Source organism: Schistocerca serialis, chromosome 5 (assembly GCF_023864345.2).
Source record: "Schistocerca serialis cubense isolate TAMUIC-IGC-003099 chromosome 5, iqSchSeri2.2, whole genome shotgun sequence".
NCBI lineage: Eukaryota > Metazoa > Arthropoda > Insecta > Orthoptera > Acrididae > Schistocerca > Schistocerca serialis.
In genome coordinates this window covers 258,387,339-258,404,204 of record NC_064642.1, presented here as the reverse complement: position 1 = coordinate 258,404,204, position 16,866 = coordinate 258,387,339, and the positions used below count along the sequence as shown (strand labels likewise).

General features: G+C 43.0%; 1 protein-coding gene across 1 annotated transcript in view; it reads left to right on the top strand.

Annotated features, from left to right (window-relative positions):
• Positions 1-16,866, top strand: part of LOC126481215 (putative serine protease K12H4.7) — a 68,202-nt gene that overhangs the window by 27,279 nt on the left and 24,057 nt on the right. The window contains exon 5 of the mRNA XM_050104819.1: positions 13,893-14,173. Coding sequence (XP_049960776.1) covers positions 13,893-14,173 — 281 coding nt within the window. The remainder of the gene's footprint in view (positions 1-13,892; positions 14,174-16,866) is intronic.

Here is a 16,866-nt window from a genome sequence, read left to right as displayed (position 1 = left end):
AGGGCAAAATAACTGATAATGGTCGAAGTAGAGAGGATATAAAATGTAGACTGGCAATGGCAAGGAAAGCGTATCTGAAGAAGAGAAATTTGTTAACATCGAGTATAGATTTAAATGTCAGGAAGTCGTTTCTGAAAGTATTTGTATGGAGTGTAGCCATGTATGGAAGTGAAACGTGGAAGATAAATAGTTTAGACAGGAAGAAAATAGAAGCTTTCGAAATGTGGTGCTACAGAAGAATGCTGAAGATTAGATGGGTAGATCACATAACTAATGAGGAAGTATTGAATAGAATTGGGGAGAAGTTTGTGGCACAACTTGATTAGAAGAAGGGCTCGGTTGGTAGGACGTTCTGAGGCATCGAGGGATCACCAATTCAGTATTGGAGGGCAGCTTGGAGGGTAAAAATCGTAGAGGGAGACCAAGAGATGAATAAACCAAGTAGATTCAGAAGGATGTAGGTTGCAGTAGGTACTGGGAGATGAAGAAGCTTGCACAGGGTAGTGTAGCCTGGAGAGCTGCATCAAACCAGTGATATGAGTCCCATATGTACGACAGATTCTTGGCGATATATATGTTCTCCGCGAGTTCACTCAAGATACAAGCGTCTATCACTCCACCACAGTTTGTCTCTGTACAGGTACATTTTTAAAATGGTCAACAAAAGCGGGCGAGTGACACCGTGGACGTATCGAACTGGTAAAGGGCCGGTGGAGGGGGGGGGGGGATTCTCTCAGAGGGACCCTTTTATTCACGATTGTGTCAATGGTATACCTCTCTCTGATCACGCCGCAGGATCAGAGGAGGACTGAAAAACATAAGCAATGAGAACCTTTTGCTTCTTTGGACCACGTTTAAATTTCGTCGACATCCCTACCGTTCCTTTACGTACACCAGAGAAAAAAATTTAGGTCTTAATGCAATCCAAAGAGGTGCGATCACGTTCAACGGACTTTCTAGCCCACGAGAGATCGGTTGATTCCTAGAGGGGTGGGGGAAGGGGATGTCAGCTGTGTCAAAAATTTTCAGAAATATCGTCCTGTTGCTCAGCACACTACGAACTGTCACTGTTGCTTTTAACAGCGATATGTGTGGTAATCAACGCTGCAAAGGAAATGGATGGTTTGATCGATGCCCTTTTGCCCGTCCCTAATGCCTCTTCGTATCGATTCTGAGCGACTGAATGTGTAAAATGTTTTCCGTGGCCATTCGTAATAGAACCACGGGATTCCAGCCGTGGGCGTCGAGGTTCTGACAGCCGTCGCAATGGCTTCAAGAGAAACTGTGGAATGTAGCGACCTTCCTATCGTGTGACACATCCACCATAGCGTTGTGCATAATTTTTGGGATATTTTTATGCCAATGTGACATTTCAACCACCTCACATGAACCTCTGAGTTGTGACCTGTCTTTGTGTGAGTCGACACCTTGCTGTCTGATGCGTCGCCGAGCCCTTTTGCATCAACACAGACAAAGAATGCAGGCACCTTTCAGACAAATATCATACTTTTACGTCGCAATGGTTGACAATTACGACATTTCTAAAAATTGCTCCCTTAAAATTATGTTGCACTGTACATTTAGAAGGTGTTTGCTGCTTATGTTACGCCCATCCATCTGATACTTTTTGATTTAGGAGTTCTAAGTTGCTGTAACCCTCCACCACCCTTCCAAATGATAGATCGTGTTCTTTTGGAAAATGAGCATCTGTTTTTCTCACTCCACTACGAGTTACGCAGATACTTTTGTCTTGTAGCAGTCTCTCTGTAAAGAAAATGACTGAAGCACACTCATATTTTATTTTTGCAGATGACTTTTCATTCTTTTCCTCTGATAATACGATGGATTCGCTGTGGAAAAACAGTTACCGAAACGTAATTTTGTCGAGTCAGGGCCTGAGATTCAGTAAAATTTACAATTCTACTCCATCAAAAAGCCATTCACCTGACAATTTTTTAGTCTCTTCAAAGATCAAATCACAAAAGATTTTTAAAGAAGCATAATCAAATTTGAAACAAATATGTTAAAAATCTATGCGATTAGTACTCCAGCAAATCAACTACGGAAAATCAGCAAGCATGGCTCACCTAGGGAAATCAAGACTTAAACTGTTGCTTGAAACTCTGTAACAAATTCCCTTCGGTTGATCTCTCCACTTCATCTGACATTTCTTCACGATTTTTGTCTTTGTATAGATCGGCAAGGTGTGAGTCAAGTGCACGTCCTCCAGAGCAGTTCTGACATTGATGAATCATGCAAGTTTCTCTATTTAGTGGTGCACACCGTCAAGCCAAACAAAAATTTATAGTTCTTGCCAATAATGCAACTAGCAAGCATCAATTTGGTATTTTGGTGAACTGTGCTAGCACTCGCTGAGTGAACATCTGGGGAACCAAAGACACACAATGTCTTGGCCCGAGTTTACAGAATTTTGAGAAATTGATATCCTTGCGGTGCTTCACAAGAAGTAGGGGTCGGTTGATAGGACACGTTCTGAGGCGTCAAGGGATCACCAATTTAATACTGGAGGGAAGCGTGGAGGATAAAATTCGTAGAGAGGGACCAAGAGATGAGTACACGCAGAAGATTCAGAAGGATGTAGGTTCAGTAGTCATTTGGAGATGAAGAGGCTTGCACAATATAGGAAAGCAGGGAGAGCTGCGGCAAACCAGTATTTGGACTGAAGACCCAAAAACAACATCAACAATGAAAAACACACATGGGCGCTACTGCTGATCTAATTTACAGCTGAAAGTGAACTTGACGAGAATTATTAAAGTAAACAATGTTATTCCACAACGTTGGCACTGAAAACATCTTGTGCTCGATAAGGCACTTTTAGCTAGTTCTCTCGTCCGGACTTCTTCCCACGCTTGGAATGCATTTAGCACAGCAGTATGATCAGATGGCCACGGGCAAATGGTTTTTGTTGATACTTCAAAGGGCGATTTTCCATACCACTAATAAAACCGCTGGGAAAATAGAGCTGTTGAAACATGTTTCTCAAACTGCATACTGAACTGTAGTAACATACGTTCTTATACTTAAGAAATGAGGGTTGGTGTGCTTTTAATTACTCACCTTCCTTATCTGGCAGTACAAAACACATGCCACTCCAATGAAATAACATGCTAAACATTAGTATACATGTTCATATAGGTCAGAAGCGAAGTTTTTAAGCTTTCAGCTACCCACTTTCAAAGTCACCCAATCATTATAGCGATTCCAGGTTAGGATATAACTTTATATTACAGTGAAAAACGTTTGTCACCGTTTGCTGATAATGCTGACACACCTTTCAAACAGTGGAGTCTACATGACGTTTCGATGAAACAATGTACTGAACAGTAGCAACGTATTTCATGGATTATAATATGCTATGGACCATAGGGTGCCCTTAATCCTCAAGCATTTTTAAATGACATTTTTAACCATTTTATTAACAGATTGCAAAACCAGATAAAAAAATATTCCTAGTTCATAAAACCGAACTGATCTTTAAATTCCCTGAAAATCGTCATATGAATTTTCTTCTCCTACATCTACATCTACATTTATACTCCGCAAGCCACCCAACGGTGTGTGGCGGAGGGCACTTTACGTGCCACTGTCATTACCTCCCTTTCCTGTTCCAGTCGCGTATGGTTCGCGGGAAGAACGACTGTCTGAAAGCCTCCGTGCGCGCTCTAATCTCTCTAATTTTACATTCGTGATCTCCTCGGGAGGTATAAGTAGGGGGAAGCAATATATTCGATACCTCATCCAGAAACGCACCCTCTCGAAACCTGGCGAGCAAGCTACACCGCGATGCAGAGCGCCTCTCTTGCAGAGTCTGCCACTTGAGTTTATTAAACATCTCCGTAACGCTATCACGGTTACCAAATAACCCTGTGACGAAACGCGCCGCTCTTCTTTGGATCTTCTCTATCTCCTCCGTCAAAACGATCTGGTACGGATCCCACACTGATGAGCAATACTCAAGTATAGGTCGAACGAGTGTTTTGTAAGCCACCTCCTTTGTTGATGGACTACATTTTCTAAGCACTCTCCCCTGCTTGTTGTTGTTGTTGTTGTTGTTGTTCTTGTTCTTTTTCTTTGTCTTCTTGTTCTTCATCGACATCGTTGTCCTCTTCATATATAAGACGGTCTTCACTGCCATCGAGCGTGTTACTTATGCCGCACTTCCAGAAAGATTTAACAATAATGTCTCCTCTCACTGTAGACCACGACTGTTTCGTCCAGTGACACACCTTTTTGATAGGAGGTCGTTTCAAAGCTCCCTTAGGCGTGAATTGATGTGATTCATCCATCATCCATTTGTCCATTCCTCTCTCGTATATACACTACTGGCCATTAAAATTGCTACACCACGAAGATGACGTGCTACAGACGCGAAATTTAACCGACAGGAAGAAGATGCTGTGATATGCAAATGATTAGCTTTTCAGAGCATTCACACAAGGTTGGCGCCGGTGGTGACACCTACAACGTGCTGACATGAGGAAAGTTTCCAACCGATTTCTCATACACAAACAGAAGATGACTGGCTTTGCCTGGTGAAACATTGTTGAGATGCCTCGTGTATGGAGGAGAAATGCGTTCCATCACGTTTCCGACTTTGATAAAAGTCGGATTGTAGCCTATTGCGATTGCGGTTTATCGTATCGCGACATTGCTGCTCGTGTTGGTCGAGACCCAACGACCGTTAGCAGAATATGGAATCGGTGGGTTCAGGAGGGTAACACGGAACGCAGTGCTGGATCTCAACGGCCTCGTATCACTAGCAGTTGAGGTGACAGGCATCTTATTCGCATGGCTGTAACGGATCGTGCAGCCACGTCTCGATCCCTGAGTCAACATATGGGGGCGTTTGGAAGACAACAACCATCTGCACGAACAGTTCGACGACGTTTGCAGCAGCATGGACTATCAGCTCGGAAACTATGCCTGCGGTTACCCTTGACGCTGCATCACAGACAGGAGCTCCTGCGATGGTGTACTCATCTACGAACCTGGGTGCACGAATGACAAAACGTCATTTTTTCGGATGAATCCAGGTTCTGTTTACAGCATCATGTTAGTCGTATCTGTGTTTGGCGACATCGCGGTGAACGCACATTGGAAGCGTGTATTCGTCATCTCCATACTGGCGTATCACCCGGCGTGATGGTATGAGGTGCCATTGGTTACACGTCTCGGTCACCTCTTGTTCGCATTGACGGCACTTTGAACAGTGGACGTTACATTTCAGATGTATTACGACCCGTGGCTCTACCCTTCATTCGATCCCTGCGAAACCCTACATTTCAGCAGGATAATGCACGACCGCATGTTGCAGGTCCTGTACGGGCCTTTCTGGATACAGAAAATGTTCGACTGCTGCCATGGCCAGCACATTCTCCAGATCTCTCACCAATTGAAAACGTTTGGTCAATGGTGGCCGAGCAACTGGCTCGTCACAATAGGCCAGTCACTAATCTTGATGAATTGTGGTATTGTCTTGAAGCTGCATGGGCAGCTGTACCTGTACACGCCATCCAAGGTCTGTTTGACTCAATGTCCAGGCTTATCAAGGCCGTTATTACTGCCAGAGGTGGTTGTTCTGGGTACTGATTTCTGAGGATCTATACACCGAAATTGCATGCAAATGTAATCACATGTCCGTTATAGTATAATATATTTGTCCGATGAATACCCGTTTATCATCTGCATTTCTTCTTGATGTAGCAATTTTAATGGCAAGTAGTGTACTTTAGATGGTTTATTTGTCGAGACATCAAGAGGTTACAATTGTGAAGTAAGTCTTCAAGGAATAACGGCAAGCTCTGTATTGTGGGTGTATTTTATTGATGTATTACGGATATGAAGTAACTGTAGTTACATCCTTTCTGTAAGTTTCTGGATAAATTCTTTTTAACATGGCTCATAAAATTAAGAACAATGAAGATGGCTGCTTTCTGATTACATTGTAATTGATTGGTTTTAATTGCCACTAGAATACTAGTCTGTGTCTGAAGGAGGAATTCTAGCTTTAATCGATTTAGAGGGGAAAGGAAGGTTGGAAAGGGGAGGGTGGGGGCGTTGGGAGAGGAGGGAAAAGAGATGGGGGGCATGATTAAATCATACGTTCAAGGTCAATGACCGTGTTGAAGCTCATTTCTGATCCCAAATCGCCATTGCATTCATACTCAAAATGTTTTCCGCAGTACTTCACCCATTTTACATACCATCGTTCGCCTTTCGTGCTACGAGGCTTGTCGGCAATGGAATATCGTGTTTAACAGTTGATCATCGTTCAGTTATTTCACTTCTAAGTTTTCGAATAAAACTGAAGAGGTATAGCGTCTGAAGACTTCCAGTTGGAGCTACGTACATTCAGCCAAAGTCATTTTAAGGAAAGTGTTAAGTAGCAGAAGCAGGTGCTAGGCTCGTTACTGGATTTCACGCAGATACCCATTCATCCTCACATGAGATCTGTGAAGTCACTTGATGCTCGTGGTTATCTACATTAAGGAATTTTAATTTTTTTTTCACTTGACAGCTATTTTATGTATAAATGTATGTGCTATCGCTCAATGTTTCTCATTTTCTACTTGCCATACGCTTCTTACAATATCATGTCGGTTACGTAGAATGCACAAGCTTCAGTGTGTTGCAGTTTTCACAAACAGTACTACTGCGTTAACAGTGTTATTGAATACCTTCAACGGTTTATTACTCCATAAAGTATTCCTACCTTAATTCTCATAGTGTTTGTTTATGATTCCATTAAAGTTCATTGTAACTAAGGGAATATACTCATATCACGTGGTGGAGCTGAAACCATTGGCCTGTTAAATACGTCTACGGAACCCATACTATTAGTGAAACTGTAAAACCTTGTATCTGTCTGTTTGTGTGTTTGAACACTTTAATCTCTTGAACAACTAGACGAATTTTCGTGGGGATTTACAGGTAAAAAGAGTAGCTTATGGCAACGCACAGGCTTTATTTATCAGAACTGGATCACGGAAAACGAAAATAGATTTGAGGTTTTATCGTATGTCTGTTTGAACACGCTGTTCTCGAAAACTACCTGACGAATTTTCTTTGAGTTGTCCCAAGTAACATGAGCGTAGTTTGTGGCAGCTTATAAGCTTTATTTCATCGGAACCGGAACACGGAAAAAATATTGTATTTGAAACGTTCATCTAAAATCGCATGCTCGGCTTTGTAGTTCTGATGTTTAATCATCACAACGCAGTACACCAAAGAATGAATGGATGGCTCCGTTTGTTTCGTAGTACCCGAAAGAAACCATAGATGGTAGTTTATGTCAACTCAGCGACAGGTGTATTTTCGGAACTTTGCGTCATGGACATAATTAAGCGAAGCACTCTTATTTTTACGAATACAATGGAGCAGCGAATTTGCTTGGCTAAGATATATGTACTTACTGATTTCGCCTTGTATATTAGGAACTTAACGATTGCACTTTTCTTCTTTCGATAGGCATTATTTATTTTTATTGCTTGCTAGAAAAAAGTGTATATTAAGTTTGCTTTATGATTTGGGTGCCTATTCCTTATATTTTAATTTCGTTTCGTTTGACAAAAGAACTTCCTAAAAATCGACCGAGTCTTTCTGGATACACCAGAGAGGCTATGCTGTCTCAAGAATACAATGAAGGCTGTGAGGCGATACTCGCTGCTGCTTGAGAACCTGAGGCTTTAACTCGCTCTTTGGAAAATCGTTCCTCAAATAAATGCGTGACGGAACTCTGATCGAGAGAGACATTAAATATCTCGCTCCTTAGAACCCTTCATTCACAATGGCTTTAAGTTTCGTCTTCCGCCGTAACATCATAGAAGCGGAAATTCTGGCGCAAAGTGGCATGGAAGACCGAGTTTTTGTTCTGAATCCTGCTTATTCCTAACAATTTACCATTTCCCTTTAAACAAGTACAATTCCAGGAGAGCTTATGTTATGTCACGGTCATAAACAAAGCACATGTCAGACGCTGCTTGTTGAGAGAGTGAACACTAGTGTTAGATGCTTTTCGCACAGCGAATTCTACGTCGCACTCTCCATTTTAATGAAGCAAACAATGTCTTTGTACATGTCCCGAATCATACTACACTGCACAACAAAATAGAAGGATCACTTTTTCGAAACCCCGTAACTGTCTTCCATTCCGATGCATAATTTTGAAATTCGGCTCAACTGCGCTTAAAACCTACCTCTGTAATTGTGCAAAATCGTGACGCCCTGTGACGTCACTTTTCAGACACACCTCCGCTCAGAATCAATACGAAATGGCCTCAAGGGGCGGCAAAAAAGGCATCAATGACATCACTCCTTGCATTGCGGCTTGATTAATACAAATTTCGTGGTAGAAAACGACAGTTCACAGTGCAGTGAGCGACAGGACGACGTTCTTGAGGGTGCCCGACACTGATGCCGCCCTCTTGGGCGTGTCAAACCTACTCTAAGAACATTGTGGGACTGCTACCCCGTTGAAAGTGATCTCACGCCTTTGGAATGTAGCGTGACCGGAATTCTTTCCCAGGTATACATAGTGGAACCACTAAGGAATGTTCAAAACCATTCGTCGAAATATGCACGTGATCCAAAGAAGCGAAGGGCGTTTCTGCTTTTCCAACCTCCCTGTTTCGCGCCCTCCTGTGGAGTAATTGCTGGGGTGTGCAACATTAAAATGTGCATGAATGGAACGTCGAAGGGCCCGTTTAAGAACCCCCCCCCAGTTCGGCAACACCCTCGTTGGCACCCACGAACCATTGTTGAGCATGTTACAAATGTACCTGCCAGAGGCTTTCGCACACGTTCAACCTTGCAGGTGCTCTAGCGCTGGGGCTTAGTCAACCCTTTAGACACACCTTTGATACCGTTTCCCTACCTTCAGGCTCAAGAGTAGCTGCGAAGCTGAATCTGACAGGTAAATTTGTAAAGGGCCTAAAAACCGTGCGTGAGTGGCACTGCGGGTGTTGCCGAGCTGGAAAGTTTCAGAGGGACACATTGTCGCTCTATTCATGCATCTGAATAATGACACATTTAAGAGACATGTAAGAGGTCGAAATAAGGCTCAATAACTGGATGACTGACTGATCTGGCCTTGTAACACTAACCAAAACAGCCTTGCTGTGCTGGTACTGCGAACGGTTGAAAGCAAGGGGAAACTACAGCCGTAATTTTTTCCGAGGGCATGCAGCTTTACTGTATGGTTAATGATGATGGCGTCCTCTTGGGTGAAATATTCCGGAGGTAAAATTGTTCCCCATTCGGATCTCCGGGCGGGGACTACTCAAGAGGACGTCGTTATCAGGAGAAAGAAAACTGGCGTTCTACGGATCGGAGCGTGGAATGTCAGATCCCTTAATCGGGCAGGTAGGTTAGAAAATTTAACACGTAAGGCAATACTGACCCTACCGCTTATCTTAGAAGCTAGAGCAAGGAAAGGCAAACCTACGTTTCTAGCATTTGTAGACTTAGAGAAAGCTTTTGACAATGTTGACTGGAATACTCTCTTTCAAATTCTGAAGGTGGCAGGGGTAAAATATAGGGAACGAAAGGCTATTTACAATTTGTATAGAAACCAAATGGCAGTTATAAGAGTCGAGGGACACGAAAGGGAAGCAGTGGTTGGGAAGGGAGTGAGACAGGGTTGCAGCCTCTCCCCGATGTTATTCAATCTCTATATTGAGCAAGCAGTGAAGCAAACAAAAGAAAAATTCGGAGTAGGTATTAAAATCCATGGAGAAGAAATAAAAACTTTGAGGTTCGCCGATGACATTGTAATTCTGTCAGAGACAGGAAAGGACTTGGAAGCAGTTGAACGGAATAGATGGTGTCTTGAAGGGAGGATATAAGATGAACATCAACAAAAGCAAAACGAGGATAATAGAATGTAGTCGAATTAAGTCGGGTGATGTTGAGGGAATTAGATTAGGGACTGAGACACTTAAAGTAGTAAAGAAGATTTGCTATTTGGGGAGCAAAATAACTGATGATGGTCGAAGTAGAGAGGATATAAAATGTAGACTGGCAACGGAAAGGAAAGCGTTTCTGAAGAAGAGACATTTGTTAACATCGAGTATTGATTTAAGTGTTAGGAAGTCGTTTCTCAAAGTATTTGTATGGAGTGTAGCCATGTATGGAAGTGAAACATGGACGATAAATAGTTTGGACAAGAAGAGAATAGAAGCTTTCGAAATGTGGTGCTACAGAAGAATGCTGAAGATTAGATGGGTAGATCACATAACTAATGAGGAGGTGTTGAATAGGATTGGGGAGAAGAGAAGTTTATGGCACAACTTGACTAGAAGAAGGGATCGGTTGGTAGGACATGTTCTAAGGCATCAAGGGATCACCAATTTAGTATTGGAGGGCAGCGTGGAGGGTAAAACCCGTAGAGGGAGACAAAGAGATGAATACACCAAGCAGATTCAGAAGGATGTAGGTTGCAGTAGGTACTGGGAGATGAAGAAGCTTGCACAGGATAGAGTAGCATGGAGAGCTGCATCAAACCAGTCTCAGGACTGAGGACCACAACAACAAAACTTGTGCACCAACTACTACTGCAGTAAAACATGTGAGCATTTGACACTCGTTACGACCTCTGCATTTCCTATAGTTTTAAAAATAGTTCTTGGCTACTGCAGACAACGGAAACTCGTCAATGAAGTAATTATCCTGAAATTAAGGTGGTTACATTTATTATTTAAGACTCGCCTAAAGATAGGGAAGCTGTAGGACATTAGAGATCTCTAAATGTAATTCGGATAGAGAATACAAATCTTAAATAATCCAATCAAGTGAACAACTGATAATAAATAATTCAGAGCAGTGTTAGGAAAACTGTAGGCTACTAAAATAAAATAACTCCAGACACTGTGGGACTCGCTACAGCTAGATAAATAAGACAAATATTTAACATAGATAACTGAGCGTTCAAGATGCATAAGCAAGGGGGTTAAGTGTCTACTGCTCAGAAGACAGATTACACTACTGCGTGAGCGAACCTTATATTCTTTAAGTGCAATGACAGGGTACCAGTAAGCGCCAGATGATAGCCTAGAAGTGAATTCTCTCTGAGGTCTCTCCTGAACTCCCACAACTCTCAAGCTCTCCTTGGAGGGAAGGTTGAATGCTGTTGCCAATATGATAAGCCAGTATGCTCCTTTTTCTACGAAAAAGCTAGTGAAAGCAGTCGAAACTTCCCAATCAGGCCTTGCAGAAAACATTAACATTCATGGGGTTGGTACTGGTTTAGAACGGTCTTTTATCATTGCGCAGCACCATCTACACAATATCTGGTGGCGAGGGTGTAACTATGGATTGAACAGTACGTAATTTTGAAGAGTAGCAAAAAACTTTCTCACGACAGGGAAGTTTCAGTATGTGGATCATCTTCGATGTGCAAAAAGAAACATAAATTCCACCCTAAAGCGCATTCAGGGGAAAGAGGTGTAGAGGAATGACACAGTGCTTCTGGCTAGCGAGAAAGCTCCAGGAACTGTCCACAACAAGCATTTGTGCGAAAAGTGGCTACCAACCAGGAGGCGCACGTTTCCCTTTCGACACACCGTGAAAAGCCTTCTGCCGACTCTACGAGACTGGCGAGCCATGCAGACTCACCCCCAAGAGCCGAGAAATCGAATACTTTTCACTTCTGCAAAATGCAGGTACGAAGCTCACAAATTAATCATCGTGAAATCGTAATAGTGCTGTAACAAAATCGGAAATTAAATTCTGACAGTTATGTTTTTTTCCTTTTTTGGGGGGGGGGGGGGGAGGAGGTCATCAGTATTTTGACTGGTTGGATGCGGCCCGTCACGAATTCCTCACCTCTGCCAAACCCTTGATCTCAGAGTAGCGCTTGCGACCTACTCCCTCAGTTATTTGCTGTATGTGTTCCTCTATACTTTTTAGCGTCTGCAGCTCTCTCTAGTACCATGTAAGCTATTCCGTGATGTCTTAACAGATTCCTTATCATCTGTCCCTTCTTCTTGTCAGTGTTTCCCATATATTGCTTACCTCGCCGATTTTCTGGAGAATCTCCACATACCTTACCTCATCAGTCCACTTACTTTTCAACATTCTTCTGTAGCACCCAATGTCAAACGCTTCGACTCTCTACTTTTTCCAGTTTCCTCACAGGTCACGTTTCGCTACTATACAATGCTGTGCTCCAAACGCACATTCTCAGAAATTTCACCCTCACATTGAGGAATATGTTTAGTACTAGGAGACTTCTCTTGGCCAGGAATGCCCTTTTTGCCGGGGCTAGTCTGCTTTTGATGTCTTTCTTGCTCCATCCGTCACGTGTTGTTTTGCTATCTAGTAGCACTATTCCTTAACTTCATTTACTTCGTGATCACCAATCCTGATCTTAAGTTTATCGCTGTCCTCATTTCTGCTATTTCTCATTACTTTCGTCTTTCTTCTGTTTACTCTCAATCTATATTCTGTACTCATTAGATTGTTCATTCCATTCAGCAGATCATGTAATTCTTCTTTACTTTCAAAAAAAAAAAAAAAAAATGGTTCAAATGGCTCTGAGCACTATGGGACTTAACATCTATGGTCATCAGTCCACTAGAACGTAGAACTACTTAAACCTAACTACATCACACAACACCCAGTCATCACGAGGCAGAGAAAATCCCTGACCCCGCCGGGAATCGAACCCGGGAACCCGTGCGCGGGAAGCGAGAACGCTACCACACGACCACGAGCTGCGGACTCTTCACTTTTACTCAGGAGAGCAGTGTCATCAGTGAATCTTGTCACCGATATCCTTTCACTTTGAATTTTAATCCTATTCTTGAACCATTCTTTTATTTCCATCGTTGGTTCTTCAATGTATAGACTGAACAACAGGGGCGAAAGATGACATTTACACCATTTTTAATCCGAGTACTTCTGTCTTGGTTTCCCAGTCTTACTATTCACTCTTGGCTCTTGTACATGTTGTATATCATCAGACCTTTCCTAGAGCTTACCCCAGTTTTCATCAAAATTTTGAACATTTGCACCATTTTACAATGTCGAGATGCTATGAACTTGTCTTGATTTTTCTTTAGTCTCGCTTCCATTATCAACCTTAACGTGAGAACTGCCTCTCTGGTGCCATTAGCTTTCCTAAAGCCAAACTGATCGTTATTTAATACATCCTCAATTTTCTTTCAAATTCTTCTGTGTATTATTCTTGTTGGATGCGTGAGCTGTTAAGCTGATTGTTTGGTAATTCTCGCACTGTTGACTTTTCACTCTTTGGAATTGTGTGGATTACGTATTACCGAAAGTCAAATGATATATTGCCAGATTCATAGATTATACAGACGAAAGTGAATAGTCGTTTTTGTTGCCACTTCCCTCAATGATTTTAGAAATTCTCGTGGAATGTTATCTAATCCATCTGTCGTGTCCGATTTTAGGTCTTCCAGTGTTGTTTTAAATTTTGACTCTAGGACTGGAGCGCTTGACAGTCATGTTGCTCACGTAAAAAATGTTTCAATTAAGTGTCATCAAATTACCGCTCATCAGGTACACACACCTCCCTGAGCCAGTTCCCATTATACGAGTCCCTCATCCTGCCAGCTGACAGCTGTGTCTCCGCTTCCTCTCTCCTCGGAAAAACTACTCGTCCCAACTATCAATGACCAGAGACAAGCCTTAGAATACGTCATTTAATAAAATCGCTGTAGGTTGCAGTAGTTACGAAAAAATGAAAAGACTTACACAAGACAGACTAGCGTGGAGAGTTGCGTCAAACCAGTCTTTGGACTGGAGATCACAACTACACATTTAACTGCTTGGAGGCTTTGAGGACCTCATCATACGCGTTTCCAGCACAGCGGAGAGAAATTAACTGTTGACCACTGGCTGTGCAGGCTCTGCTCACCACTGGACGTGTCGCAAGAATACGACGTGGCGGGGCTGAGCAGCTTCGCCATTAGCGCGTTCTCCGGGGCAGCGCAGTACAACTCGGTCTCCAGAATCGGAAGCAGCACTGTGGAGCAGTACTGCGAGGCGCTGAGGAGCGCCAGCGGGAACTCGGCGCTGGAGCGCCTCACCAACTTCTTGGGGTTCGATGACGCAACATCCTGCGTCGATCCCGACTACGAAGCTTCTATCGAGTACTACCAGAGCACTGAATGGAGCGATGATATCAGTAAGTATTGTGTTTAATTGTGACGTTCTAAAAGGAATGCTTTGTTTAGTGAGTTTTGTGTTCAATAAATTTTATTTTCAATCAATTTCTAGGGCGAGATACAAGAGCAACTGCGAAAATAGAGAGAGCTGCGTAACAAGTTTAAAAAAAACCTCATTAACTAATTAAACATGAACGAAGTCGAAAGAAGTGTGAAGGCAGCCGTGATATAAGCGGTTAATTAATGTGAAAGCGTCGCCTTACGTGTTGAGTGCTGAGTTTGTGCTACGTAAAATCAGTCAATAGAGCAAAGTATTCCGTCTGACTAATGGCTCATTGATTATGATGACACCGAAACGAAAGATAGTACAGGGAGATGGAGGCCAAAACACTAGATTCTGCCTTTCAAACCTGTTTCACCTGTGAGGTGGCAAGAGCGGTCCACGATAGCTTCAGCGTAGACGGTGGAGTAAGTCAGCAGAAAGGTGTGCTGAGTTCCCGGCGAAGTAGTGCGTCAGAGCTGCCATACCATATCAAACGACACTTACATTCGTTGTATTTAGCCTCAACAAAGAGCGCAGAAGATAGACCGAAGAGTTATATTATATGGTTTTCCACCAGCAAGTTGCTATTTGAAGGCAGAGCATGGTGTGGTGGCCATAAAGGCTATGTAGCTGCAACTGATTTCATGGCTACTGCAATGGTAAGCCGGCCGCTGGTGGCCGAGCGGTTCTGGCGCTACAGTCTGGAACCGCGTGACCGCTACGGTCGCTGGTTCGAATCCTGCCTCGGGCATGGATGTGTGTGTTGTCCTTAGGTTAGTTAGGTTTAAGTAGTTCTAAGTTCTAGGGGACTTATGACCTCAGCAATTGAGTCCCATAGTGCTCAGAGCCATTTGAACCATTTTTTTGCAATGGTAAAAATAGCACAGAGACAGCTGCAGTGTAGGAAAATTGGAAATTTGTGGTAAGGTCTTATGGGACCAAACTGGTGAGGTCATCGGTCCCTAAGCTTACATACTACTTAATCTAACTTAAAATAACTTACGCTAAGGATGACTCACACACCCATGCCCGAGGGAGGACTCGAACCTCCGACGGGGGGAGCCTCACGGTCCGAGACAAGATGCCTTAGACCGCGCGGCTACCCCGTGCGGCTTGCAAGGTAGGAAGTAGCACTACATGAAAAAGTACACTTAAACAGCCAAACACTATTGTGAAATAGTTAATTATTTAAAGCTGATGGAAGTTGTAAATTTACATTTGTCCTTACAAAATAGATGACATACAAACGTCCTATGTGTTTGGAACAAGGAAAGTAACTCCTTAGGCAAACCCAGAAACTGTATATTTATGAACTAAATATAATTAAACTAACAAATGTAAATGTTGCTTTTGATGACTAATTGCTAACTTAAATGAAAAACATAGAATAAATCAAAACTGCCACTTTATCAAGTGATACATTATCACTAAAACAAACGTTAACTTCCCAACTCGCATTAGTTTCAGAAAATTACTTTAGTGAATGTTATTTTTTCTTCTTCTACATCTACACCTACATCTACATTTATACTCCGCAAGCCACCCAACATTGTGTGCCGGAGGGCACTTTACGTGCCACTGTCATTATCTCCCTTTCCTGTTCCACTCGCGTATGGTTCGCGGGAAGAACGACTGCCGGAAAGCCTCCGTGCGCGCTCGAATCTCTCTAATTTTGCATTAGTGATCTCCTCGGGAGGTATAAGTAGGGGGAAGCAATATGTTCGATATCTCATCCAGAAACGCACCTTCTCGAAACGTGGACAGCAAGCTACACCGCGATGCAGAGCGCCTCTCTTGCAGAGTCTGCCACTTGAGTTTGCTAAACATCTCCGTAACGCTATCACGCTTACGAAATAACCCGGTGACGAAACGCGTCGCTCTTCTTTGGATCTTCTCTATCTCCTCTGTCAACCCGACCTGGTACGGATCCCACACTGATGAGTAAATACTCAAGTATAGGTCGAACGAGTGTTTTGTAAGCCGCCGGCCGGAGTGGCCCAGAGATTCTAGGCGCTACAGTCTGGAACCACGCGACCTCTACGGTCGCAGGTTCGAATCCTGCCTCGGGCATGGATGTGAGTGATGTCCTTAGGTTAGTTAGGTTTAATTAGTTCTAAGTTCTAGGGGACTGATGACCTCAGAAGTTAAGTCCCATAGTGTTCAGAGCCATTTTTTTGTTTTGTAAGCCACCTCTTTTGCTGATGGACTACATTTTCTAAGGACTCTCCCAATGAATCTCAACCTGCCACCCCCCTTACCAACAATTAATTTTATGTGATCATTCCACTTCGTTCCGCACGCATACTCCCAGATATCTTACAGAAGTAACTGCTACCAGTGTTTGTTCTGCTGTCATATAATCATACAATAAAGGATCCTTCTTTCTATGTATTCGCAATACATTACATTCGTCTATGTTAAGGGTCAATTGCCACTCCCTGCACCAAGTGCCTATCATCTGCAGATCTTCCTCACTGTCAAGCTAAAGCAGCTGAAAACCAAGAATACAGCATACAACGTAAATCTCTTCCCCCTGAAAAGGTCAGAAGATGGTCACGTTTGGGTCACAGCCTCCAGTGCAGGACTAGAGAGAAACCAAGGGTCCTGCGCAGGGGACCTACCGCAAAAGGAGATATGGCCAATGCCAATGGCTCCGCCAGAGAGGAGGAA